The sequence below is a fragment of the Gymnoscopelus braueri genome, assembly GCF_963280865.1.
Source record: "Gymnoscopelus braueri genome assembly, chromosome: 11".
NCBI classification, from domain to species: domain Eukaryota; kingdom Metazoa; phylum Chordata; class Actinopteri; order Myctophiformes; family Myctophidae; genus Gymnoscopelus; species Gymnoscopelus braueri.
Genome location: NC_137613.1, coordinates 7,972,584 through 7,999,910, shown reverse-complemented (window position 1 = coordinate 7,999,910; position 27,327 = coordinate 7,972,584). Strand labels below are relative to the sequence as shown.

Genomic DNA, 27,327 nt, shown 5'->3' with positions numbered 1-27,327 from the left:
TGCATGTTGAGAATAGAGTGGCCTCTTGAAGTCAAGCACGACGCAATCTTCAAAATGCCCCAAAAACCATGAATGTTGGAAGCATCATCTCTCCCCAGGAGACTGAAAGGAAATATGGGGACAGAAAGTCAATGACTTTGAAAGATGAAAAAAAAAATACAAATCTTTTGATATTTGATATCAAGGATACAAACTCTTTATGTAGACTCACTCTAAATTCTTAACAGTACGGCTACTGATTTTCCTATGTAAGCAAAATGTGATTATTTTCCGGTGGCAGATTGGATGATGCAGCTACATTAAAGCGCAAGGCAAGACAGTGCCGGCGAACAAGAGGATTTGAAGTTCCAAGTCAGAATGAACTCCAGCAGAGACACACTTTACCTGACATCGGAGAACGCCGACTTCAACAGCACTGTTGCAGATCAATTCACATTGAAGTGCAAGTGTGAAGTACCAACGCAAAGGGATTTAAAAATTAGTCATATTCCTGTATAATAGGACAGTGATCCAAGAGAGGTGACACACGAGAAGCTGTTTGATGTCCACGTGGGAGAAGAAGCCTATACAAATGATAAACCATTGAATATGGGTACATAGCAGGGTACACTGAGAAATAATGTGTGCACACAAGGGTGTGAACAAAAACAGAACAACATAGAGCAGGGGTCGGCAACCTTTTTGACGCTAAGTGCCATGTTTTTTTATATTCTTGATTAGGTAAATGTCTTGATAGTCAGTGCGTCCGTATCAACATTAAGTTTAATTATGACACCACAAGACAATACAATATTTCTAACAGATTCTGATTGTCCATAAATATAACCTTTACCGTTTCTTCTTTTGACATATTTTCTGCCACAACAGGACATTGTAACGATCATTAGCCCACCTACTGGATCTCCCAGACTCCCACCCCAGCAAGAATTCAGAGTTTGAATGAATGCATAATTATGTGCAGGATGTAATTTGCATTTGCAGATGAAATAATATATATATATATATATATATATATATATATATATATATATATATATATATATATATATATATATATATATATATATATATATATATATGTATATATATATATGTATATATATATATATATATATATATATATATATATATATATATATATATATATGTATATATATATATATATATATATATATATACATACCGTATATATATATATATATATATTTCATTTTAAACCAAAAATCCTCTCTCTCTCACACTTATGCCAGCGATCACCCTTCCCTGTGCCAATGCTGGCCTGGCACCCGTGCCTAAGGTTGCCTACCCTTGAACTAGAGATACTACAGAGAGTGGCTGTTTAATCTCAATCAAGAATGTTGTTAAATTGTTTAAATGCACAAGCAAGCTGCAATGTTTGAGCTCTGTACCTTTATGTGTCCAGAGGTGGTCAGGTGGATTTTGTACAACGAATCACCCCTTATGGTTTTATTGCAGACCTGGAGAGGGAAAAGATGAAATAAATAAATAAATAAATAAATAAATAAATATATATATATATATATATATATATATATATATATATATCAGCATTCCATACAACCAGTGTATCAAAGTGGGGTCCCTAGCAAAATGTGTTAATAAAGCATCAGAATAATCTTAACCACTTTAACCTTTTATACTTTGGCTATTAAAAAATAGCAGATATACAAGCTCATAGTGCGGCACTATGAGCTTGTAGATCTTGTAAAATCGTGAAAATGTGTGCAAATCTGTGAATAGATTTTTTTTTTTTTAAAGCGAACATTTGTAACTCAGATCTTTGCTTCTCGGGGTCCCTGGAACTAAATATTTTGACATGGGGGTCCGCGGCCAAATACATATAATTTTTGGGAGTCCTTGACAAGAAAATGTTTGAGAACCACTGGACTAAATATCTTATGATTTTAGTCGACTAAATCTACAGTTGATTTGGTCGACACACAATGCATTTTGGCGGGCGTTTTGAAATTGATTGAAATTTTTATTAGGCAAAAGAATGTAAAACAACACAGTTACATTTATAATGCTTTTGTCTAAAAGGTCCGGCCAAAAAAGTCCTTGCGGACTTGTTTCCGTTGGGGTCCTTGAGTTAATTTCATAGACATATATAGTAGCAACCAAACAGTTCAAAAAACATGAAAATACAGATAATACAGAAAAAGTACCACTATGTACAAAAAAAGCATTTAAAAATATATGTACAAAAAGAAAGGGGGGGGGGAAGCATGGAAAAATAAAAAATTATATACAAAAAAAGCATGAGGAAATACAAAATATGTACAAAAAGAGGAGGGGGGGGGGGTCGTCTGTCTACAGGGAAACTGGTACTAGCTCCTCTTTCGGCCTCCAGAAAGATGGGTTTTTAGGGCAGTTTTGAATGAGCCCAGCGAACTGCATTTTTTGAGGGATGGGGTTAGACTATTCCATTCCTTGGTGGCTGTGCTATAGAAGGAGAATTTGCCCATGTTTGTTTTATGGGTGGGTGGTACCAGATTGTTGTTTACGCTCCCTCTAGTTTCGTGGCTGTGGGTGTCACTAACTTTTTCGAGGTATTTATACAGATATGCGGGTATAGGGGGCATATCGGGCAAATCTGCATTTACAATTTTGAAGACCAGACCCATTTTTAGTTGTTTAACCCTGTCTTCCACCCTGAGCCAGCCTAGGCTGGCAAAGTGAATGGGAGAGAGGTGGGTCATGGGCCCCAGTCCGAGAAGTAGTCGGATCAGTTTGTTTTGGGAGGTTTGAAGCTTAGTCTGCAGTGACACTGAGGTGTTGGAGTACCAAGAGGAGCTAGCATAGTCAAAAAGGGGCTGAATCAGGGCCCCTGAGAGGGTCCTGAGGGCCTGAGGGTTGACAAAAGAGGAAACTCTGCCCATAAATCTGGTTCTCTGGTTTACTCCTTTGACCACCTTTGTTGCCATGCTTTCACCTGACAGGTATTTGTCCAGAATACATCCCAAATAGGTAATCTCTTCTTTGCTAGTGATGATTGTGTCATCGACTTTGACCTTGAAGTCATTTACCTTCATTTTACTGAGGGAATGTTTGGTCCCAAATAGGATGGATTCAGTTTTCCCAAGGTGTAGAGACAGTTTGTTATCGGTAAGCCAGGTACGGATTTTTGAGAGTTCAGAGCTGAGAGCTTCCTCAACTTGCAACTTGTCCTCACCCGAGATCAGGAGTGCCGAGTCATCAGCGAACAGGAACAGTTTGCAGTTACAGGCAGCATTCATGTCGTTAATGTATAGAAGGAACAGTAACGGCCCTAGAATGCTGCCTTGAGGAACCCCGCAGCTCACCGGGAGGGATGAGGACATGGTTCCGTTGATGTCAACCACTTGTTCTCTACCCTCCAAGTAAGATCTCATCCAATTTAGTGATGTGCAATCAAAACCAATCGCCCTCAGCTTATCAAGTAGAATTGCGTGGTTTACAGTGTCAAACGCCTTTTGGAGGTCCAGCATGACCATGCCACAGTATTTGCCCGAGTCTACCTCACGTTTGATGTAGTCGGTCAAATATAGTAGGCATGTGTCAGTGGAGTGGGATGTTCTGAAGCCTGATTGGAATTCAAACAACAGTTTACGCTCGCTGAGGTAGCTGTTGATTTGTTCTTGGATTGATCGCTCTATAACCTTTGAGATGGAACAAAGGATGGAAACAGGCCTATAGTTGCCAGGATCTAGTTTGCTTCCTTTTTTAAATAGAGGGATTACTCTTGCCAACTTGAATTCTTGTGGGACGTGACACTGACTGATGGATAAGTTTGTAATGTGGGCTACTATGGGAGCAATGGAGACCGCTGCGTCTCTGAGGAATCTGGTGGGGATGTTGTCAAGGCCGGTGGCCTTGTTTGGCTGTAGGGCGAGGAGTTTGTTTTGCACATCAACAGTCAATACAGGTTTGAAAAAGAAGGAATCTTTTTTAGCCCCTAGTTTCTCATAGTGAGCTTGAATGTGGTCGGGGCCATACAGACCTGAATGCTGAGGGAGTTTGCTTACCAACTGGGTTGCAACTGTGGTGAAGAAACTGTTAAAACAGTCCGCTACCAATTGCTTGTCGGTAGTGAGCGAGCCACTTGAAATAATGCAAATGTTTGTAGATTTAGTCTGAATCTTTCCGTTGCAGCCTAATTGTTTTAGTGCCTCCCACAGTTTTTGTGGGTGGCTTTTGTTTGCCTCTATGTTCTCATTTAAGAAATTCTTTTTGGCATTTCTGATCAATTTAGTAACTACATTTCGTAGATTTCTGCACTTTTCAAGTAGCTGCTCACTTTTGTTTTTCCTGAGCTCGGAGTAGCTTTTGTTCCTGAGTTTGATGGCATTCAAAATGTCACCCTTCATCCAAGGTTCTGTGCTAGCTTTGACCCTCACCACCTTTGTGGGTGCGATGTTATCAAGTACACACAAAAAAGCTTTTTTGAAACAGGACCAGGACTCCTCCACAGAGGTGCAATTTAGGACATGGGACCAGTCCATTTTTCCAAGAGCTGTTGTTAGAAGATCACTTGAGTAGTGTTTCATAGACCTGCAGCTGATTGTCCTGTGACAATAAGCTCCAGGTCCGTGAATCTTCCGTGTGCAGAAAATGATATTGTGATCACTTAAGCTACACTCAATCACTCCACTCTTGGAAATTCTGGATTGGTCCGTTGTCAACACTAGGTCTATGATTGATTGAGAAGCAATGCCTACCCTTGTAAAATGCTTTATCAGCTGGGTAAAGCTGTGCAGGTCACAGAACTTTCTGAGGGACTTAAAGGTAGCTGAGTCTTTCTTCAGAACACAGGTGTTAAAGTCACCAATTAAAACCGTCTCAGAGTTTCCTAAACCCGCCACATGATCCTCAATCAAGTCATAAAAAGCATTTTGATCTGGGGGTCTGTAGATGGCGCCAATTATCAGTGGTTTTGCATGTGGGTATAAAATTTTGACCCAGACCGATTCAGTGGGGTTGTTATCCATATCTGGGATCACATCGTAAATAATGTCTGATCTCACATAGATGCAAACCCCACCCCCAGAGAGATTTCTGTCTTTTCTGATGACATTGTAGCCCTTTATTTCAATCTCAAAGTCTTTGATGGAATTATCCAACTTAGTTTCTGAGAATGAAATAATGTCTACCTTGCCACTTCCAAACATGGATCTCAGTTCAGACATTTTTTCAGGGTTTTTAAAGACTGTTAACATTCAAGTGAACAATGTGAGTACCTCTAGTAGAAAAAAGGCCATCCATGTCTTCAGTTGAGTAGTAACCATTGTCCCTTACAGGCTCTGGGAGGTCGGTGGGGGGGGTCGCTGATGGGCGGGGGGGTAGGGGGGTTTGGGTTAAAACCTGATCAGCTGGTTTCGTGGTCTCTGCAGGGGGGACTGCCAGACCTTCCTCTGTCCTGCTGTGGGGGATGGGGTGGGGGGAGGGGGGGAGGGGGGGTATGATCGGGGGAGGGGGGTGGGGGCTTTGTGATTGCAGCAGGGCAGTGGGGGAGGGGGGTGGGGGAGGGGTGAGGCAGAAGTTTCCACGCCGATCCCACAATGGAAAACCATGTAGATGACCAGTGACCGCTTGGAAAACAGGGAAAGGAACTCCGTTTCCCAGCATTCCTCTTGGTGGGATACTATGCGGTTGTCCTGGTATCCACTGGTGGTGGTGGTGGTGGAGGAGGAGGGGGGGTGGGGGTGGGGGAGGGGTGAAGCTGTTGTCCCGCGTCGACGTTAAGCGGTGGTGCCAGGAGATGGCAGAAACAGGGGGAAAAACACTGTTTTCCTGTGTTTCCCTCTGAGAGAAACCCTGTGGTTGTCTTGGGCCCGTGTGTCGCAGGAGGAAATCCTCTTGATGACGCTGCTGTTGGGGAAGCCCTTGTCTCGTCACCCACATTCCTTCAGGCGGTGGTCTGCTTGAGAATGCAGGATTTGGAGCCAGCACAGACGTTAACCGGGACAAATAATCCATCCTTGTTTCTCCAGCTCTTTGCTGGGGTTCTTTCTTATCAGGTGAGGTGGGCCGTTGCCAAACAAAGTTAATTGTCTGCATGTTGTGGTCCGGACCTTGTCGGGCGCTTCCGTCGCGTTTGAAATCAGCTGTGATGTTGCTTACATTGTAGTGGTGATCATAGGGAGTCTCCGTGGTGCTCTTCACGGTCGGTGGGCCGGGATTAGAATGTACATTTCCCGACAACATTAGACTCAACCAAATAATCTTTCTTACTGTAAGGCCGTCCAGCTGGTTTGGTGTCCTTCTCCGTGTTTGTACCGATTTACTCGCGCCGAAAACTTTAAAAAGTAACGTCGCCGCGTCTTGCGGTAAATCTCCGTTTGCACACGCTCTCCGTTGAAGCTGCACATTGTGGGATTCGATAAATATTAATCCTTGCAATATAGCAGCGTAGAACAGCACCAGGTTGTTGCTGGTAGTGATGATCCTTTTGAGGCGTAGGTGTTGTTTTCGCCGTTGAAGAATAGAGCGCGGTGTGGAAATCAGGAGCGGTGAAAAGGTGCGACCGTCCTCGGTGAAAGCCATCTCACACATCTCACGTTGATGATGGCGTGGTAATGACTGATTTTACACCGTGTTGCATGCTTAAAATAGCCGATCTGCAAGCTAGACAATGACTTGTTCTACAGGATCTCTTCTCCACCAGTCCTTCCCTAACATTTTAGTCTGTTTTTTATTTGTTCACGAAATTGTCAATATATTTGGCCTTAGTTTTAGTCATCATAGCTTAGTTCTTGTTTAATTTTCATTACGTTTTTGTCAGTGAAAACACGTAGTCGATGAACATTTTGCGTTGTAGTTTTTAGCCAACGAAATTAACACTGCATTAAAGCACTGGTTCTCCACTTGCTGTGCATCCCATGTCTCTAATGCCCTTGTAGATCTGCTATTTTCAAATAACCGGTGTATAAAGGGTTAAAGTGGTTAAACGGAATTTGATGCTATAATTAACCAATTTAGCTGGTGGAGACCCCCTGGGACCCGCTCAAGGACCCTTGGGGGTCCCAGGACCTATAATGTATTACAACTATCATGGCAATTATAATAAACCATGTTCCTTGCAAAAAACATTGCCTGTGAGTGTCCAGCAATTATGAGATATTACTTATGACTTATAATAAGTCATTGTAAAAAAGCTGTATAACGTGTTATGATTATTATTAATGAAGCATGATGATTCTTTTTTAGTTATTATGACTATAATTATACAGTGTTATAAGCCGATTATAATGCATTATTTATAAGTATAATGCATTGTAGACATGGGGATGCATATTTTAGCAAGTGTTACCAGTCTTTTCAGACGGGTGTCCATGTAAATACAAATACATCAATTTTGGGGTCCTTGACATGAAAACTTTTGAGAAACACTGTAATTACATCATCGGGACCCCTAGGGGGTCCCCAGATGACAGTGAAGTGACAATTTAAGGACCTTTAAAACCTTTTTAATACCTTAAAATGGTTTAGTTTTTTTAAAGACCATGACTGTGTGTAATCAACAAACTATACAATAAAAACTGGTCAAACATTGTACAAATTGTCAAATAATATAAGAGGCAAACATTGTGAAAATAGCAGATCTACAATCGCTATTTTCACAAAATTATCTGTGGACTGAATGTAATGCCTCATGTCCTAGTGCTTGTCAGGGTGGGGGGTCCCCAGTTCAAATATGATTATTTTTGAGGGGTCTAAATCAGTACACAAACATGTACAAATGTAAAACATAAGGTGCTTACCCGCTTGCACCCAAATGTTAACTCAGTGCCCGGCGTGTTTGTGTAATGTATTAGTCCATATATTTAAATAAAGAAGTGTTTAAATCCCGTCTGTGGCCGATTCTGTCGGAAGTTCCCAGTGGGCGGTAGAGACGGGGCGCATCCGGTGAAAGCCGGAATTACACTCAATGTAAACAGGAAGTAAACGACAGGGGGGATGTCGTTCGGCCACATACGGGATTAAGACACTTCTTTATTGATGAATATGGACTAATACATTGCACTAACACGCCGGACACTGAGTTAACATTTCGGGCAAGTGGGTAAACACCTTATATTTTGCACATTTGTACATGTTTGGAGAAGTACGGGCTTTGGAGCTGACATTACAGGGCAATGTGGGGGATGGTAGCTAAGACTCTCGTAGGGATAAACATAATGTCAGAATCGATCAAAATACATCTACGAGTCTTTATGGCTAATGATGAGCAATGAATGCATGTTGTTTTAGTCAACGCTCCCTTGTGTGCGTGGATTGTTAACGACGTGCACACACATACACATTATCATGGATGTTATGTCAAAGCTGCCTTAGTGTAGTTTTACTCAGTGGTGGAAAAAGTACTCAAATTCTTTACTTAAGTAAAAGTACCAATACTGCAATGTAAAAATACTCTGTTACAAGTAAAAGTCCAGAATAAAAAAATTACTTCAGTAAAAGTACAAAAGTATTGGCATAAAAATGTACTTAAAGTACCAAAAGTAAAAGTACTAAATATTTGAAAATAGCAGATCTACAAGCTCACAACGCGTCACGATGCGACGCGTTGTGAGCTTGTAGATCGGCTATTTTCAAATAGCCTAGGTATAAAATATGGTTAAAGTGGGTAATGTATGTTTCTTTACATCATAATTTGTATTTGAAAAGTAACTAGTAACTATAGTTTTTAAAATAAATGTAGTGGAGTAAAAGTACAATATTTGCCTCCGAGATGTAGTAGAGTATAAGTAAAAGTATTGGAAATTGTAAAATACTCAAGTAAAGTACAAATACCTCAAAATTGTACTTAAAGGGGTAGTTCACCCCCCAAATAACTTTTTTTCGATTGATTACTCACCCCATGGAGCCTTGAATTCATGGATATTTATTTGTTTTTGTCGCATTCCTTCCTTTATTATTTGATTATAATAAATTTAGCCCCATTGATTCCGGTAGGTAGGAGACACAAATGCATTTGTGTCTCCTACCAGAGACACAAATGCATTTGTGTCTCCTACCGGAATCAATGGGGACACATTTATTATAATCAAATTATTGGCTTAGGAATGTGACAAAAACAAAAAAATATCTATGAATTCAAGGCTCCAGATGGTCAGTAATCAATAGAAAAAAAGTTATTTTGGGGGTGAACTACCCCTTTAAGTACAGTACTTAAGTAAATGTACTTAGTTACTTTCCACCACTGAGCTTTAGCATACACTTGGTTTAGTGCTCACCTCGCATTGGATGAAATCGATGGTGATCTCTTGTTCATACGGTGTTTCCAGAACCTCCATCGTTTCTTTCCGCTTCTTGTCAGATCGCTTCTGCATTAGCTAGCCTAGCCTATAGCTAAAAGTTAGCTGCTAACGGCTAATGTCCTGCTCCGTAAACAGTGTTTACACCCCGGATAGGCGGATTATATACCTACACTAAATGTGTGTGTCAAATGATAATTAATACACTTCTTCTGTAACGTTACGTGTTTAAGGTCTATAGTGTGTGTTCATGGACAAACGAAGCCCGCGTTAAGTCAACACAGTAGTGATTCATTTATTGTGTGCTTCGGTGTTGCCAGATTTCTGCGAGAGAAATAAGCAACCAGGTCTATGGAAACAAGCCCGAAAGAAGCAACTAGACCAGAGGTCTTCAACAGGGGGTCCGCGACCCCTAGGGGGTCCGCGGAGGTACTGCAGGGGGTCCGCGAAATTGTTGTTTGATTATACAATATTTTTGTTTGAAAAAAAAAAAAAAAAGGTTTTTTATTTTTTCCCCCCAAAATGTCAAATTGTCTTTAAACATAACATGAATCCATAGCAAACAGATAAATGGAGGCACAATGCACAATAACATGGTATGTTTATACATATTTTGTAGAGAATTTTTATTTTGCACACCTACTGGGGCAGGTGCGTAGGAGCAGGCAATATAAAACACAATTTTATACATAAATATACAATATATGTGGTAGCCCCCCCTACCCTACGAGGTAGGGGGTCCCTGCTCCATCTACCCATCAGTTTGGGGGTCCCTGGCCTGAAAAGGTTGAAGACCCCTGAACTAGACTATATACTGAGCTTGCACATCTGCTATTTAAAAAAATCTTGAAATAAATTGTGGAATATTTGGAAGGTCTGGTACAGCTCCCTGGCGCAAAACATTTTCAGATGGGGGTTAGGGAGGGACAAATATAGGCTACATATTAATTTGGGGGTCCTTGTCATGAACATATTTGAGAGCCACTGGTTTAAACAATAATTCAAAATTAAATGAAATAAGCCCCAAAAAAATGCAACCACCAATATTTTCAAGCAATTAACTTTACAGCAAAACAAGCCCAAAGTTGCTTATAATAAGCAGACATGGCAACATTGCTTGTCTTCCTCGCCGGGGCAGCCCAGATGAGCGGGAACACCAACTAAAGGCCCAAGGCTCCGACCCCGCCCACAGGCAGTGGGACAAAACGAGCGCACCCTTTGCCTCGCTTCTGGGTTCACACAATCATACAGTCTATGGTCACAACGACTCGTTGCGCCCCCTTCTGGACAGGATATGTAATTCCTTCTATGCAAACCACCCAGCAGATAGGCTTATTTATTTCTCCTTTTATTTGTTTTTCTTTTTGGGAATAACTTTGTCCGTATTTACGGAACACATTAAGTTATAACGTCTGTTTTTTTAAATCAGCGGGGCACTTGTTAAGCATCTTAAACTGGTCCAAGTTTATGGGGGCCATAAACAAAGTCCCCTGTTTTCATCTAAAACTGCCCCTAAACAAAGCCTCCAGCCAGCAAGATTTGAAATACATTTAGATTTATCAAGAATTAGCATACAATAACAAATGCGTCACAATATTAAAAGGGTAGAATTATTACAGACAATATTAAAAGTGTAGCCTGCTATTTATTACACTATATAAAAAAGAAAGTACATCATACACGTGTTACGTGTACAAAGCTATTTTTAATGGTTGCGACCTTACAAAAAAAAATCCATTGCGTATAGAAGAGTGTGTGTGTGTGTGTGTGTGTGTGTGTGTGTGTGTGTGTGAGAGTGAGTGAGTGTGTTTATCCAGGACTATTCTCAAACCGATTCTCACAGTGAGACAATCACTCAGTGCCTACTTTCCTGAGCATGTTGCCACTAGGCTAATATTTAACATACATTTCATACTGGAAGTCAGTGAGGGTTGAAACCTTCCCCATATTTGGAGTGATGCATCATAGATACATCATACTGTAAGTGGCTGACGTCACACAGTGGCCACATAAATCGGAGACTTGTGTTTTCTCTCATCAAGTAGTTTATAACTTTAATACCAACCATAAGAGCAGTTTTTTATCATATTAAATAAAGTAAGTTTGCACAACGGTCACTGGCAAAGATGTCTGATCTATCAGCGCTTTTCAAATACGTGGACGAACACCAGGAGCTGTACATTCAGCGCCTCGCCCAATGGGTGGCGGTTCAGAGTGTGTCAGCATGGCCTGAGAAGCGAGGGGAGATCAAGAAGATGATGGAGATGGCGGCCGGTGACATTGAGAAGCTGGGGGGTAAAGTGGAGCTGGTGGACGTTGGCAAGCAGAAGCTTCCCTCCGGAGAGGAGATTCCCTTGCCCCCGGTCATCCTGGGGCAACTGGGCTCGGACCCGGGCAAAAAGACTGTGTGTATCTATGGCCACCTCGATGTCCAGCCGGCCAATGTCGAGGATGGCTGGGATACGGAGCCTTTTACTCTGGTGGAGAAAGATGGGAAGCTCTACGGACGAGGCTCCACAGACGACAAGGGTCCGGTGCTGGCCTTTCTGAACTGTATCGAGGCTTACCAGAAGATTCAGCAGGAGCTTCCCATCAACCTCAAGTTCATCTTTGAAGGGATGGAGGAGTCCGGATCCGATGGCCTGGACGAACTGGTCTTCTCTCTCAAAGACACCTTCTTAAAGGAAGTGGACTACGTCTGCATCTCGGACAACTACTGGCTGGGCAAGAGCAAACCCTGCATCACGTACGGTTTGAGAGGCATCTGCTACTTCTTCATCGAGATGGAGTGCTGCGACAAGGACCTCCACTCTGGCGTATTCGGTGGCTCTGTTCACGAAGCCATGACCGACCTCATCGTGCTCATGAGCTCCTTGGTGAACGAGAAGGGAAAGATCTTGGTTCCGGGGCTCTACGAAGACGTGGCCCCTCTCACGGACGAGGAGAAGCAACTTTATGACAAGATCGAGTTTGACGTGGAGGACTACTGCAGGGACGTGGGGGCTAAGAAGCTGCTTCACGACACCAAGGAGCAGATCTTAATGCACCGCTGGAGATACCCATCCCTCTCTCTCCATGGAATCGAGGGGGCTTTCTCGGACGGCGGGGCCAAGACCGTGATTCCCCGCAAGGTCATCGGAAAGTTCTCCGTTCGCCTGGTCCCGGACATGGACCCCAAAGTCGTGGAGAAACAGGTCATCGGTCACCTGCAGAGAAAGTTTGCCGAATCGGAGAGTCCCAACAAGCTGAACGTCTACATGGGACACGGGGCCAAGGCTTGGGTGTCGGACTTCAACCACCCACACTACATGGCCGGTCGAAAGGCCATGAAGACCGTGTTTGGCGTGGAGCCCGACCTGACTCGTGAGGGCGGCAGCATTCCGGTGACGCTGACCTTCCAGGAGGCCACAGGATGTAACGTCATGTTGCTCCCTGTGGGATCCTCCGATGACGGGGCTCACTCTCAGAATGAGAAGATCAACAGAACCAACTATGTTCAAGGTATCAAGATGCTTGGTGCGTACTTCTATGAGGTATCTCAGTTGGAGTGAATGCGGACACGGACCGGTCACAACAGAATAAATATAACATATATAATATATAATATAACAGAATAAAAGATTAAAAGAAAACATAGCAGAACAATGTGTCATGCTGCTATCCACTGGGAGCATGTATTTTCACTGTTTTTGAACATGAAAATATAATGACATGCCAAAAAAAGGGGTGCTGGGTTTAAAGGGGTTAAACTGGCACATTAATCTTAGATTAATCTTACATTTCTTAGTTTTCTAAGAAAACTACCTTTTAAAATATAATATAAATGTATATATATTTTCCCTCTCCTTTCCAGTTGGCCCTGAGGGTGGCTGCCAGGCTCGTTGAAAATGATTGTCCTAAAATGAGTTTGACACCCCTGCTGGCACAGTCAGTGCCAAACAAACAAACAAACAAAACAAGTCTTGAGAGATTTATACCAAATATCTAACGCACACCTTTGGTGTTACTTGCCCATCCTGTCGCTTGACTACTTCTGCCTTAATAAGAATCTTTCCTTTTGGTTAATTCTGTTGACCAAAGTGTTCAAAAACCTGTTCTCAGCCGTCATGCGGTGAAACGGCCAGATCTGATAACCTGAGAATCTCAGGTAATCAGATCTGTCCGTTTCACCTCATGAAGCGAGTTCAGGCAGGATTATTTTTTTAGGGCCTTCTAAGCCTTTAACCCATTAAGACCGGGAAAGAATCTGTGTCTTTTTTAGATTTCTTTGGCTATTCAAAAATAGCAGATCTACAAGCTCATAGTGCGGCACCGAGTGCTTGTAGATCTGCTATTTTTGAATGCTGTTTAGTTCTGATTCTGCATTCTTATCAGAAAGCAGAACTGATGACCCAGATGACCTGAGAAGTCTGGATGGTTTGATGTAGCACAAGATCATAAAGAAACATGTATAAATCGGCCTAAATTTTAATAGGAATGGCGAAATGTGTACAAGAAATGCATGTGCAAGAAATGCATGTAGCTGCATATCCCTGTTGGGCAGGATCTGGATTCCAAGCATAGTAGCTGACTGGACACAGTGTCAGATATTGTATGCAAACCCAAAACATTTAAGTTTATATCTCCATTTATTTATTCTTTAGAATAACTTTCCTTTTATGTACAAAAACAAATTGTTATAAAGGTTTGGTTTTTAAATCAGTGGGGCACTTGTCAAGCAGTGTGAAGCAACTGAGCATCTTACAGTAGACTAGTTAAAAATAATGAAGCATTATTTTGTTTAATTATACAGTCAACAAGAACACGACGCTGTCCACTCCGTTATTTCAGTACAGCAGGGCTTTGTTTGACCAGAGTTTTCATTCATTCAGAAAAAGAAAAAAAAAAGAGTAGAAAGTAAGTTCTCTGAATGGCCATGTCACAAGCTATGTTGACATGGACACAAACCTTAAGGACAAACAGGTAAAACATATTTACATGCAACTTTGAATATGTACATTCAATAATGTACTCATCCATCCCCACTGAATGGATTTATGTAAAATATAATCACATATGTTGGGGGCTTATCTTCCAGAAATATTTCAAACTACTGCATTTGTATCATGATTTCTTCTGTAAACCTAGGAAACAAAATCGTTTAGAGGCTATCATATCGTTTCAAACCACACTGAATGATCCTAGCCATGGAACAAAGCACTTGGCGGCATGAGCTACAACCAAGTTGAAAAACAAAATGAAAAAAAACAAACCACATTTACAGCACTTGTCAAAGGAAAACAATACTGCCACTGATAAAATATCAGAGGGGATAATAAGTCATTGGGACCAGAGCGGGAAGTCTGGTGGTGGCATAATATCTAAACTCACTATAAATACAAAAATAATATACCAGCATCAACCTGACCATTTCAAGGAGTGCAGGGGCCGAGGCAGGGCCATGATGTATATCAACCAATTTGCAATGTATTCACTGAGTACTAGTGAACAACTGACTGGAGTTTTACATCATACATAAAGCACTGACAGTCGGGCGGGGGGCTTGTCTTACGTCATACATAATAAACAACACTTTATCAGTAACACACATGATAAGATGACTGGTGGGTGTGAACAGGCAAGGCTCATTTCGACGAAGGGTTAACCCAGAACATTCCAGAACGCCTTGACTTCTGTGACTTTTGTTTGTTTACATTTTCATTCATTATAATCAGGACCACCCCTGAACGGCATTAAATAAAAACGTATTTTAAAAAAAAAAGCGACCATCTCGTCGATCTGCTGTTTCCCCCCCCCCCTCAAAATTATACAGTTCTGTATTCTGGGTTATCCCAGAACTCAGGGTTTTAGTACTGACTGAGCAGGGCCCAAATTAGGTTCTGAGAGCCTTAACCCCTTAAGACCTGGAACGCATACGTGTCATTTTTTTAAAATCTTGTAAAATGTGTGCAAATCTTTGAATATATATTGTTTTTAAGCAAACATTTTTTACTCAAATCTTTGCTTCTGGGGGTCCCTGGAACAACATATTTGGAGATGGGGGTCATCACCAAATACATATCATTTTGACACAGATTATAGAGACATTTGTTTATCAGAATACTGTTGGGATTTAGAAGACATTTGTAGAATCGGCTTCGGGTCTTAACGGGTTAAATCTGAACCGAGCCGTAGCGATACGGAAACAAATCCAGAACCTGTGAAAAATAAATAAAATGACGGCACGGCTCACTCAGGTCGAAAACAAAAAGCTAAGACAGTCAAATGACAGAAGGAAGGAAAATGCCTGGATGCTTAATGGAGTAAGAGAGAGAGAGAGAGAGCTTGACTGACAGTGAGTTAGATAAATGATAGATGAGATGTGTCCCTTGTGGGAGAGGGCCAGGTTAAGGCTGGTCAGAACAGGGGGGGGGAGATGATGAGTCGTCAGTTTGAAGGGTCGTACAGGCGCCCGGGGAGGTTGTTGAGACGAGAACGCAACTCCTTCCTGACCTGGGTGACCCTTGCCAGCTTGCGTTTGTATTCCTGGAACAGTAACAGAAAACATTTGTCAACACCCGGACGTAAAAATATAAAGTTATGAATATGATGGGTGTGTGTGTGTGTGTGTGTGTGTGTGTGTGTGTTTATTTTCCCAAGCAGGGTGAATATGACATCGCTCATGTTTAATGAGCTAAACCTTGTAATTCATTGGGTGCGTTTCTACAAAGTCAGACATGTTTCCGTGTTGATGTTCCTTTCCTTGCAATTAGCTTAACACGGGGGGAAAAAAAGAGACCAACAAAGCAGTTTGATCTTTTAAAGAGTTTTGAGTGATTCACATGATGGATCAGGTTTTGTCATGTCTCCTCCCTCTAAACATATCTACCAGCAATGAATTAAAACCTATGCATGACTAGATTTAACTTTTTTCTTCACTTCTACGGTAAACGCTTTACAGTTTCATTACATTTTAGTTATATTCTAAATTCTAAAGCAATTGTAAATGTGGGATGTCAACCGGTTCACACATCTTTGAATGTTTGGAGATCTGTCCCAATCTAAACTCGTTGACTGGGCTTGGACTCAGGATTTGGGTTTTCAAAGCAGGTTTGTTACCGCTGATTTTGTCCAGATACCATCCCACACAAAGGAACACCCTAAAATCTTTGCATTGAGTTCTGTGGTCGTTTTTTTGGTTATTTTTGTCGTCTGAATTGTTTCCACCCAGTTTTAGCCCAGTCGTTGAATTTAGATGTCACCAGATGTAACAGAAGGCAGGGATCTCTTTAGTGTGTGCCTATATACGCCAGACTGCACGAAAACCCCCCCCGTCTCTATTCTGGAGCAAACATTCATTAAAAAATATTGCAGAGCTACAAGCTCACAACGCATTGCAATGCTTGGAGATCGACAATTTAAGCAAAGAGATTTGGTGTACAGAGAAAAAAAGGAGCGGTACCAAGTATAAACAAAGGTTAAATAATGTGGCAAGCGTGTATGCATGTGATTTCGATTTACCCCCAAGCCAACCATCAGAGTGAAAGCTCAACAGGACCCTGGCACACTACCCCAGAAAAGTTTTTTCCCCCCTTGTTTCTACCTGGCAGTGACTTTGAGACTCAGCTGTGTCTATTGCCAATCTTAAGTTTGTCTCCTTTTAGATATCACCATCATCGTGTGTGAATGACAAATAACTGGTGCATCTATTGTTTATATTGTACAAGAACACTATAAAACGTCCTCCCACAGTCCAAGGGACCTTTCATAGAACAAGACAAAGCATGAATATGCACTTGAATGGAAGATGATGTACTGTGTGACAGCAAGAGCTAGTCATTAGAAGTCACACCATCAACTGTTAACTAAACCCCCGTAATAGTAGAAGTTAAGCTGTAAACAGCAGAGGTAGTAGCCCTGTAGGTAAGAAATGACCCATTTTAATGAGCCGAGACTGGTTGCATTGCAAGTCACATGCCATGAGACATGCAATCAAACACGGCTTTCCTCCCCTTTGGCAAAACCGTTGCCTAAACACGGCTCAGTTTAAGTGTCTGTACCAGAGGCATGGTTTACGTGTGTGCATCATGTTTGGAATGCAAATTGAATGTGCAATGCAAGCGTCTGCGGCAGCTGACAGCTGCCGAAGCAAAATAACAGCACTCAGAAAATATTTTTTTTTTTTTATTTCCCATTTTCTTTATTACAAGAAACTTGATGAAAGTTGATGATTGCAAAGAGGCGATTCCTTAATCCTGCTCACGTCCCTGTGGATAAAGGCTGGACAGTTACACACACAAAAAAAAGGTCAACACAAACAACGCTTAAATTAACTATAGTATCTTAAAGGCTGAGGGGAATGCACTTACCATCCTGAATGGACTGCATTCTACGGGCTAATACAGGTGTAGATAGACAGAATTATTTTAAATGTAACCCGTCAGAACAAAGTAACCTTAGTGGGGGAAACCCTTTCATAATAACAGTAATATTGTCGCCATCAGGCAGAAACCTTGTTTGTCCAAGAACATTTACTTTTGGGGGAAATGGGAAAAGAGAAGGTGCGTTTCCAATGGATCCAATTTAGTGAAAAAAGAAACTCGGAGATACAAGGTTTGTGCCCATACTGTTTGTAAAGCTTTTTTTCATTTTAACCCATTAATACCTGGAACGCATCTGTGTCACTTTAGATTTCTTTGGCTATTCAAAAATAGCAGATCTACAAGCTCATAGCGCGGCACCGAGTGCCGCGCTACGAGCTTGTAGATCTGCTATTTTTGAAAAATCGTGACATTTTTTTTAAAAAGATTTTTTAAAAAAAACTGTTAGGATTTAGATTTTTTTAAAGAATCGCCTCAGGTCTTAAAGGGTTAAATCTATAGTCTGGCTCACTGTTAACATTCTGTTGAAATGTAAGGCATCCTGAACTACATGAAAAAGAAAGCTCATTCCAACAAAAGCAGAGAAAGCGTCGAGTCAAAAGCGAGAGGCTAGACAGAATAAAGCCCGAGTTATACTTGGTTTGCGCATCGTGTGGTGTGCCACCAATAGCTGATCTACAAGATCACAATGCATCGCAGTGCGACGCTTTGTAGATCTATTTTTCGGCGTGCAACACCGGTATAAATCTGGCTTAGCGAATGGTGAGAAGTAAAAGGGAAGTAAAGCTGACAAACGGACGTCGATACAAACACGTGAACGGCCACCGTGTGAATGAGGTAGAGAAAAAAAAACGAGAGAGGTTAAGTAGTATTTACGCACTTCTAGTTTCTGTTCGTTCTGGGCCAGGCCGTCCTTCTGGCTGTGCAGGAAGAGCGTCAGGGTGCGCGTGAGCTGCCGCCGGTCGTCGATCTCGGCCGCCAGGCGGCCGCTGTAGTCGGCCAGCATCATGCAGGCCTCCTCTACCAACCGAGAGAGACGCTCCCCCGACTCTTTATCTGACAACACAAAACACACACACACACACACCCATTGATACCTGGAACGCATCTGTGTCACTTTAGATGTCTTTGGCTATTCAAAAATAGCAGATATACAAGCTCATAGCGCGGCACCGAGTGCCGCGCTATGAGCTTGTAGATCTGCTATTTTTGAAAAATCTTGAAAACATTTTTTTTTTTTTCCCCAAAAACTATTATGATTTTCATTTTTTTTTAAGAATCGCCTCAGGTCTTAATGGGTTAACCACTTAATCCATTAACCCTTTAGGACCGGGAACGCATCGGTTTCATTTTTAGATATATTTGGCTATTTAAAAATAGCAGATATACAAGCTCATAGCGCGGCACCGAGTGCCGTGCTTGTAAACCTGTGATGTGACAATAAACCTGGTTCTGATTCTGATTCTTTAACGACTCTTTAGCTTTAACACATTGAGTGCCAGGGTTTTTTTTAAAACAGGGTACAGTCAGTGCCTGGATTTTTAACCATTTTTTTAACCTTTTTCAAGTAGTCACAAAATATTTTCAGTGATGACCGTCCTCACGGTGATCCCCTCATTACACACACAGGGGTCTCGTACAATCAAAAACATTCGGTAATCCGTTCCATAGTTGCAGCCAGTTGAAAATAGTCAAAAATACATAGTGTAAAAAAAAAAAGTACACAGGAGCCGAGATACAGGCTTTTGAAGTCATAAGTTAACCAGGAAGTGGATTGGAGTCTAAATCTTCGAAAAATGATATCTCCTGGTGCTGTGAAGGAAAGAAATTCCCAAAAACGGTCCGGACCGTTTTTGGCACTCCTCGTTTGGATTATGAAAAACGGTACGGACCGTTTTTGGCACTCAATGTGTTAAGAACTGTCCTGCATGAGTGTGCTGTGGGCTCGTACCGGTGATGCGGTGGAGCAGTGAGGCGTCCTGCACCTCAGCAGGCAGCGAGGAGATGCGCTGACGCAGTGCTGAGTCTCCGGAGGCTGCGTTCTCTAGCTCCTGCAGGGACCGGATCAACTCTGCTGTCTGGGGGGGGGGGGGGGGGGGGGGGAGGACAGGACAGTGTGTGTGTGTGTGTGTGTGTGTGTGTGTGTGTGTGTGTGTGTGGATAAAAGGTCAGTCCAAACACTCAAGGTGAATTGGTGCAACAGTTAGTGGAACTAATCAGTTTAATCAATTGTAGGGAAGGGGGAAAAAAACTGAAAGATTTAAATAAAAGAAATGATTTTTCAAAAAGAAATGAACACTCTAGTAGTGAAATAGCTCTGCAACAGTTTAACCACTAGGAACCTGGCGTTCCTATGTTGGGCATCATGTCCATTATAGGCAAAAATGTTCTGTTCAACATAAAAATATATATAAAAGAAGCCTTCTACAAGCCGACAACATGTGTTGTGAGCTTGTAGATCGGCTATTTTCTGTATTTTCGAGTGACACTGTGGTACGATGAAGTTTAAAGGAGTGCTTAACTGCCTAATTTGTTGATTATAACGAATCAATTTTAATTAAAAAAATAATTATGTCAATACGTTGATACATAAATGGAAAGAAAAAAAAAACACAAACACTATATTGATTATTTGATCATTTGCCCTGAAAAGTAATCGATGGAAATAATAAATAATTATTATTTCCATCGATTACTTTGGAATTAATAATCCCCCCCCCCCCAGGAAGCAAAGATTTGAGTTAAAAACGTTGTTTAAAGAAAATATATGTATTCAAAGATTTGCACAAATGCTCCAAGATTTGTTTTAACCCATTAAGACCTGGAACGCATCTGTGTCACTTTAGATTTCTTTGGCTATTCAAAAATAGCCACATTTTATGTTATTTTAGAAAAATCGTGATTTCTTTTTTTAAATATCTTTTTCAAAAAACTGTTAGGATTTAGAAAACATTTTAAGAATCGGACTCAGGCCTTAATGGGTTAAATGGCAGATCAACAAGCTCATAGCCTTCTAATCAGTGGCACCATGCATGCATTGGGTGGGTTTGGGCTGGTTCTGGTCAGCAGCACCTGTGGGGGCTCCGCTGGGGAGCTCTGGGACGCAAAGTCCTCGTCGTCAACATGGATCTCCTCGTAGGATCTCTTCTTAGCCTTCTTCTCTCCGCCTGTACGACGTACGACGAGACCAACCAACAGGAGACACACGTTACATGTGCTATAATGATACAGTGGTTCCCAAACTGGGGGTCCGCCCAGATGATTAGCTTAATGTGCAACAATGTGTTCTTCTCACTCAACAGTAAACAAACCAACGTACAGTATCAGTGTATATACACACAGGGTATCTGCACATTTCATACCTAGGACTTGTGACAGTTGGTCCAGCAGGTTGTTCTCGTACACGGCTCTCTCCTGCCAGATAGACAACACCCGACCCAACTGTTTCTTACAGCCATCCTCCCCGTCCCTGAAAAACACAACCACCACACAGCAAGGTGTCAACATGCGGATAGCACAGTCAGAACACAAGTAAGACGCGCGAACGCTGGAAGCGAACGCAACTCGAAAATATTGTGTATTTACGGACTTGTAATCCGTGTTATTTGACCGTGATGGGGAGAGAACATTGACATTGTGTGTGTGTGTGTGTGTGTTTTGCAGGCTGTGTCTAAATTCCTGCACTCTGGCGCCCTCTACTAGGTAGTGCATGCACACAGACGGAGACACACACACACACACACAACCCAAGCAGAGTGACATAGTAAGCTCCACTTGGTCGGAGGCGCGGCGGCGTTCGCAACTATGGGAAATGACATTCAGTGACTTTAGTAAGTAATAACTTAAGGTACTGCTGCAAGTGATATTTTTTGGTTTAAAAAAAGGTTGATACATTTTAAAGCTCTATATTCCAATAATCATTGCTATAGAGTTCATGTTCAGTACTAGGCAGACATCTCCGATTGGCGATATTTAGTTTCATATTTAGTCATGAAACAAGCTAAACTGAAGCTGATGAACACATGAAATAGCAAATAATCACCATTAAGACGCTTTATTAAACTATCAGCCATCAGTATGTTGGCATTGGTGCATTCCCACAAGTAACCAATACAAACAAAAGATGTAATATCGATATTGTGATATGAGACTGGATATTGTCTTTTGGATGACATGATATGTATGAATAATTGTATTTTCGTGCCTGGCTGCCTCAACACAGCCCATCCCTTATGGGATTATACAGACACATTTTAAAGAACACAGTATTTCCAGTGCCAGCATGCTGACACCAAAATAATGAACAAAACTAATAAATCCCACATACTGTACATATATACATGACTCTGATCAAAAGTACAGAGACAGTTTAGTAGACACATTTTCAAACTAGAGTGTGGTGATGTGGTGTCTTATCCTGGTTTTAAATCGCTTGAACCTTATTTTATACTTTAAAAATTTGCAATTCTACAAGCTCACAATGGGACCCATTGAACATCTTTCTGAAATCTTTCAAAAAGTTAAAAAGAAAATTGATATTGTCACAATATTGATATATTTGATTTTGTCCCATATGGGTAAAAAATGTGCATCAAGGACAGTGTTGTGACCTGGACACATGTTTGAAGGCGTCTACGATGACTGGAGCAAAGTCCTGGGTGAACTCGGGTCCTTTCCTCTTGCTGTTCTGAATGACGTCATTGGCCAAGTAGAGGAAGGTTAGCTTTCGGGACACCGGAGCTGCACAGGAGAATAGAGAAAACACAACTTAATTGCTCCCTGATGGGAAATAAATGTTGGCACACACATGCAGACTAATGGAGTAGCAACCAGGAACAATTTGTAGATACAAGGAGCAAGTGTAAACAAACAGGTTTAGGAGTATCACGTCATGGATAAATCTAGAGGCAATAATAGGCCCCGTTCCCATGACAACCAAGTTCCCCAGTTGATGGTTAAAATTACAGTTGTTGTGGTAATGAAACAGTAAATATACAGTATGTGTCACTGTCAAGTGCCATGTGCACTAGTAGATACAATAGTTTACATAATTTGACATTTGACACAAAAGTTTTCAATTTGGCTTTTGCTTTGAATAGCCCAAAGTATAAAATAATGGTTATAGCAAAAAAAACTAAAATGACACTGTCTGCCTTCCCGGATTGATTGGGATAAACACCACATACCCGTTACAGTCAACAGAGATGACTTCCAAAAATACAGCAGCCACTTGGGGCATCATTAGGCTGATACTTGCAGGGTTGCCAGATCTGCTTACTATAATTCCCCCGCAAGATTTTATTTTGAAAATAGCCGATCTGCGACGCGTTGTGAGCTTGTAGATCTGCTATTTTCAAATAGCTGATGTATATGTTAGAAGTGCTCATGTGGCCCATAGTTGCTTTTTTTTGGGCTGGTTTTCCCTAGACCTGATTGCTTGTTTCTCTCACAGAATCTGGCAACACTGGCTACTTGGCACCCTGGGGAGACAAAAGAATCTCAACACAACGCGTGTCCCCAAGTTATTATATGGCACAATGCCTTATCCACTCACAGCCACAGCAATAGCCATTATCCAATTCATATATTCGGTTACAGAGCATCTACAAAGTAGCCCCCAAGGCTATTGGATTTAACGAATACGGAACGACTCCAAACTAATCCGCGGCAGCAAAACTTATTATTATGAGCTTATTATCCGTCTATGAACAGAGTGCAATCACAGACAGAAGTTTGTTTAAAAGGAGGCATGCCAGCTTCTTCCATCTTCTGTCTTGTAGAGGAAGTCTTTGAATGGCAAGTCATCGGGAAAATGTGCAAAATACCTGCTTCTTTCTTGCAATAATGGATTAGATAGACAGATGCCATGTTCAACCCATTAAGACCTGGAATGCATCCGTGTCACTTTTTGATTTGCGCTAAAAAAAAGGCCTTATTTTACACTTCGTAGCTCGTAGCGCGGCACTCTGCAATTTTTGAAAAACCATGAGCTTGTAGATCTGGGGCGCTATGAGCTTGTAGATCTGCTCTTTTTGAAAAATTGTGAAAATGTGTGTCAAAGTCTTGGATTATATATTTTTTAAAGCGAACATTTGTAAAATATATTTAGTTCCAGGAACCCCCAGAAGCAAAGATTAGATTTACAAATGTCCGCCAAAAAAAAGGAAAACAAATCAAATATTTGCACAACTTTATGATTTTTCAAAAATAGCAGATCTACGAGCTCATAGCGCGGCACACAAAATAAACACTCGGGCGAGTTGTTAAAACTCATAAACATGAAGGTTAAGGGGAACAAACGGCTTGGAGGCCAACCTGTGAGTTTCCTGCTAATCTTACATTTAAAACCATCTAGGCCCAGGGGTCTTCAACAGGGGGTCCAGGACCCCTAGGGAGTCCTCAGAGGTACTGCAGATGGGCTGCCAAATCTGTTTCATCTCTCTCAGCTAAGGGGTCCTTGGTCTGAAAAACGTTGAAGACCCCTGATCTAGGCTGAACAATCAATCAATCAATCAATCAATAAAGTCTGCCAATACATGCAATATTGTCAATGTTATTGACAATGCTTGCACACTGGCACATCTAATACACCCATTAATTCATAGTATTGCTTTACCAGACAAGAGTACCAAGACCAGAGGCTAGTCTAACAATTTTTACGTTTTATTTTTTAAGTTCAACCTCACCAAAGTGGCTGGCAGCTAACTGTTAAGTTGCACTATGGCTGTAGTAGCAACACAACACAGCAAACTAATGCATTAGCCAACGTTAGCATGGAATAGCATAGCCATGGATCATCCGTCACGAGCGTCATGGCTGAACTTCAACCTGGTGTTTGCACTTTCTCCATTTACAGCCCGTACATCTACATAAACGTTCCTATTTCAAATATAAAGTGCTTACCTCATGGCCACGGATGTTCCAATTATGTACGGGCCCTCAGAAGTACCCGTATCTTCAGTATTGTTCAATAAAAAGCCTTTTAATCCGATTAGTGGCCATTTTGTCCATATGCTTTCAACTGAGCGACCCTATCGGTTGGGAGGTGTATTGCACTCGGATACGTTATAAGTACCGAGAAAATGGCCACCGATCGTATTCAAATGCTTTTTATTGAACAATACGGAAGTTACGGGAACTTATACACGCCCGAAGTGAATAGTAACATCCACGGCCATGAGATAAGCACTTTATGTTTGAAATCTGAACCTTTATGTAGATGTACGGGCTGTGAATGGAGAAAGTGCAGAGGTTTCGTCATGATATGACATGAGATGTTTCAGGGCTAGGAATAGGAATAGCATGATGCAGTGAGGTGAAACTGTTCCCTGGTGTTGCTTTTCACATTCAGCGTCAGTGGGTAAAATACTAAAATAAGCCCCTAACACACTGGAAAGAGAACGACGACACTTGGTTAATGAATAATGTCGATTATGACTGGATTACAAACTTCACAGCAAAGTAGTGGCTAACGTCAGTTAGCCTCTGTGGCCGAGGAAGCTATTCACGTTAGCTCACAAAGTTTAACCACATTGACACACTGGCGTACATTAACGCAGCAGTGGTGGATACAAGTACTCACATTTCTTACTTAAGTAAAAGTATCGATACTGCAATGTAGAAATACTATGTTACAACTTACAACTAATAGTCCGGAATTTCAAAATTGACTTGAGTAAAAGTACAAAAGTATTGTACTTAAAGTACCAAAAGTAGAAAGTAGTCAGTATGCAGAATGTCCCATTACACACTTTTGGTAAAAACATTTATACCAATACTTTTGTACTTTTACTCGAGGAAATTTTGAATTCCGGATGTTTACTTGTAACAGAGTATTTCTCCATTATTGCAGTATTGATACTTTTACTTAAATACAATATTTGAGTACTTTTTCCTCCACTGGCTATATTAACATGTTTTGCCCTGGTTTAGATCAGGCTTTATGCTGCTGCTCACCTTTCTTCAGCTATAAAGCTATATTAATATTATATTCAGGTATATTAACTCACCTTTCTTCAAGCTATAAAGCTATATTAACATTATATTCAGGTATATTAACATTATATTCAGGTATATTAACATTATATTCAGCTATATTAACATTATATTCAGGTATATTAACATTATATTCAGCTATATTAACATTATATTCAGCTATATTAACATTATATTCAGGTATATTAACATTATATTCAGCTATATTAACATTATATTCAGCTATATTAACATTATATTCAGCTATATTAACACTATATTCAGGTATATTAACATTACATTCAGCTATATTAACATTATATTCAGGTATATTAACATTATATTCAGGTATATTAACATTATATTCAGGTATATTAACACTATATTCAGGTATATTAACATGTATATTCAGGTAGGTATATTAACATGTATATTCAGGTATATTAACATGTATATTCAGGTATATTAACAGGTATATATTGACCTTTCTTCAGCTCGCTGAACCACACGGTGACCACGGTCTTGGAGTGTTTCCTGTGGTGGATGAGCCACAGGCTGAGGGTCTGGACGCTCTGCTGGGAGTTGCTGAGCTCCGTCAGTTTCTTCTCCAGAGCAGACTCAGAGAAGGCTGACATCTCGACCAGAGAGACTTCCAGAGAGAGAGCGAGAGAGAGAGAGACTATTCTTTGTGAAGATATCTCTCTCTCTAGTCTCTACTCTCTCCCCCCTCTCTCTCTATATCTCTCTCTCACACGCCAGCTAGCCAGTCTACACACACACACACACACACACACACACACACACACTGAGCTAATAGTAATGATTTAATTGCCTTAAAAGCTTTGGCTGTGTTGTTGTTGTTGTTGTTGTGTTGCTAGCTGTGTGTGTGTGCTAGTAGCTAGCCAGCAACTAGCCCTGCTGCTGCTGCTGCCCTGCCAGTGTTGCCAGATTGTGCGAGAGAAACAAGCAACCGGGTCTATGAAAACAAGCTCAAAAGAGGCAACCAGCCAATATACGGTTTAAAAGTCTCATGATGTATCATCGTGTATTTTATATATAGGCTACGTCATGAGACCTTTAAAACTATGAAAAAGGAAAATGTAGGAATATTTTCAAATCCACAAAATCTTATATGGGGGGTCTCTGGCAAAATTATATGTTCAGGAGGTTGGGTCAAATACATGTTAATTTGGGGTGCTTGCCTTGACATGAAAATGTTTGAGAACCACTGGTTTAAACAAGATTAGTTAACAGCCCAAATAAGCAACAACACTTTAGAAACAAGTCCTAATAGAGCATCGCAGTTCCCGCCCACTTCCTGGTTTTTCCTGGTGCCGGAAGGAAAAACTCAATGCATTTTTCCCATTGACATTTCCAAAAATATTTATATCAATTAATTTAAGCCTAGAATCAAGCCAATAAAACATGACCATCATCATGACCATAAAACGTTTTTTTCTGTGATTTTTTTATTATTTTATATTTAATTATATGATATACTATATTTAATAAATACCCTTTGTTTTGCCGTTTAACAAAAAAAAAATCACAGAATCAAACGTTTTATGGTCATGATGATGGTCATGTTTTATTGGCTTGATTCTAGGCTTAAATTAATTGATATAAATATTTTTGGAAACGTCAATGGGAAAAATGCATTGAGTATTTTGCGGTGGAACCCGGAAGGGGCGGGAACTGCGATGCTCTATAAGCAACTACACTTTAGAAACCAGCCC

The 27,327-nt window shown here is 41.0% G+C and overlaps 3 protein-coding genes and 1 long non-coding RNA gene across 8 annotated transcripts in view; 1 reads left to right on the top strand and 3 right to left on the bottom strand.

Annotated features, from left to right (window-relative positions):
• LOC308094694 (uncharacterized protein) overlaps positions 1-9,558 on the bottom strand; it is a 35,989-nt gene extending 26,431 nt beyond the window's left edge. For all 4 annotated transcript variants that reach the window (XM_080441480.1, XM_080441481.1, XM_080441482.1 and 1 more), the window contains exons 1-2: positions 9,237-9,558; positions 1,410-1,478 (exon numbers count right to left, since the gene is read on the bottom strand). In XM_080441480.1, the coding sequence (XP_080297606.1) occupies positions 1,410-1,478; positions 9,237-9,332 (165 nt within the window). In that variant the 5' untranslated portion in view covers positions 9,333-9,558. The remainder of the gene's footprint in view (positions 1-1,409; positions 1,479-9,236) is intronic.
• The window catches only part of LOC308094720, an 87,697-nt gene that overhangs the window by 26,431 nt on the left and 33,939 nt on the right, over positions 1-27,327 (bottom strand). The gene's annotated exons all lie outside the window — the stretch shown is intronic.
• Positions 11,384-12,808, top strand: LOC308095117 (cytosolic non-specific dipeptidase-like; the record flags this gene model as incomplete). The annotated part of the gene is made up of 1 exon (XM_080442060.1): positions 11,384-12,808. One exon carries the CDS (start codon positions 11,384-11,386, stop codon positions 12,806-12,808), a length of 1,425 nt encoding a protein of 474 aa, XP_080298186.1.
• Positions 15,051-26,524, bottom strand: LOC308094717 (regulation of nuclear pre-mRNA domain-containing protein 1A-like). 2 transcript variants are annotated; one of them, XM_080441531.1, is made up of 7 exons: positions 26,076-26,524; positions 22,228-22,357; positions 20,980-21,086; positions 20,690-20,784; positions 19,569-19,695; positions 18,498-18,673; positions 15,051-15,782 (listed from the first exon to the last, which is right to left on the bottom strand). In XM_080441531.1, exons 1-7 carry the CDS (start codon positions 26,224-26,226, stop codon positions 15,684-15,686), a joined length of 885 nt encoding a protein of 294 aa, XP_080297657.1. In that variant the 5' UTR covers positions 26,227-26,524; the 3' UTR covers positions 15,051-15,683. The 2 variants fall into 2 exon arrangements, with proteins under 2 accessions (XP_080297657.1, XP_080297658.1); XM_080441532.1 differs by lacking the exon at positions 15,051-15,782 and adding an exon at positions 15,804-17,503.

Coding starts and splice junctions, on each gene's coding strand:
- LOC308094717 (XM_080441531.1), bottom strand. CDS start 26,226: ATGTCAGCCTTCTCTGAGTCTGCTCTGGAGAAGAAACTGACGGAGCTC. Junction 18,674..19,568: donor ACTGCTCCACCGCATCACCG/GTACGAGCCCAC, acceptor TTGTGTTGTCAG/ATAAAGAGTCGGGGGAGCGT. Junction 15,783..18,497: donor AGAACGAACAGAAACTAGAA/GTGCGTAAATAC, acceptor TTACTGTTCCAG/GAATACAAACGCAAGCTGGC.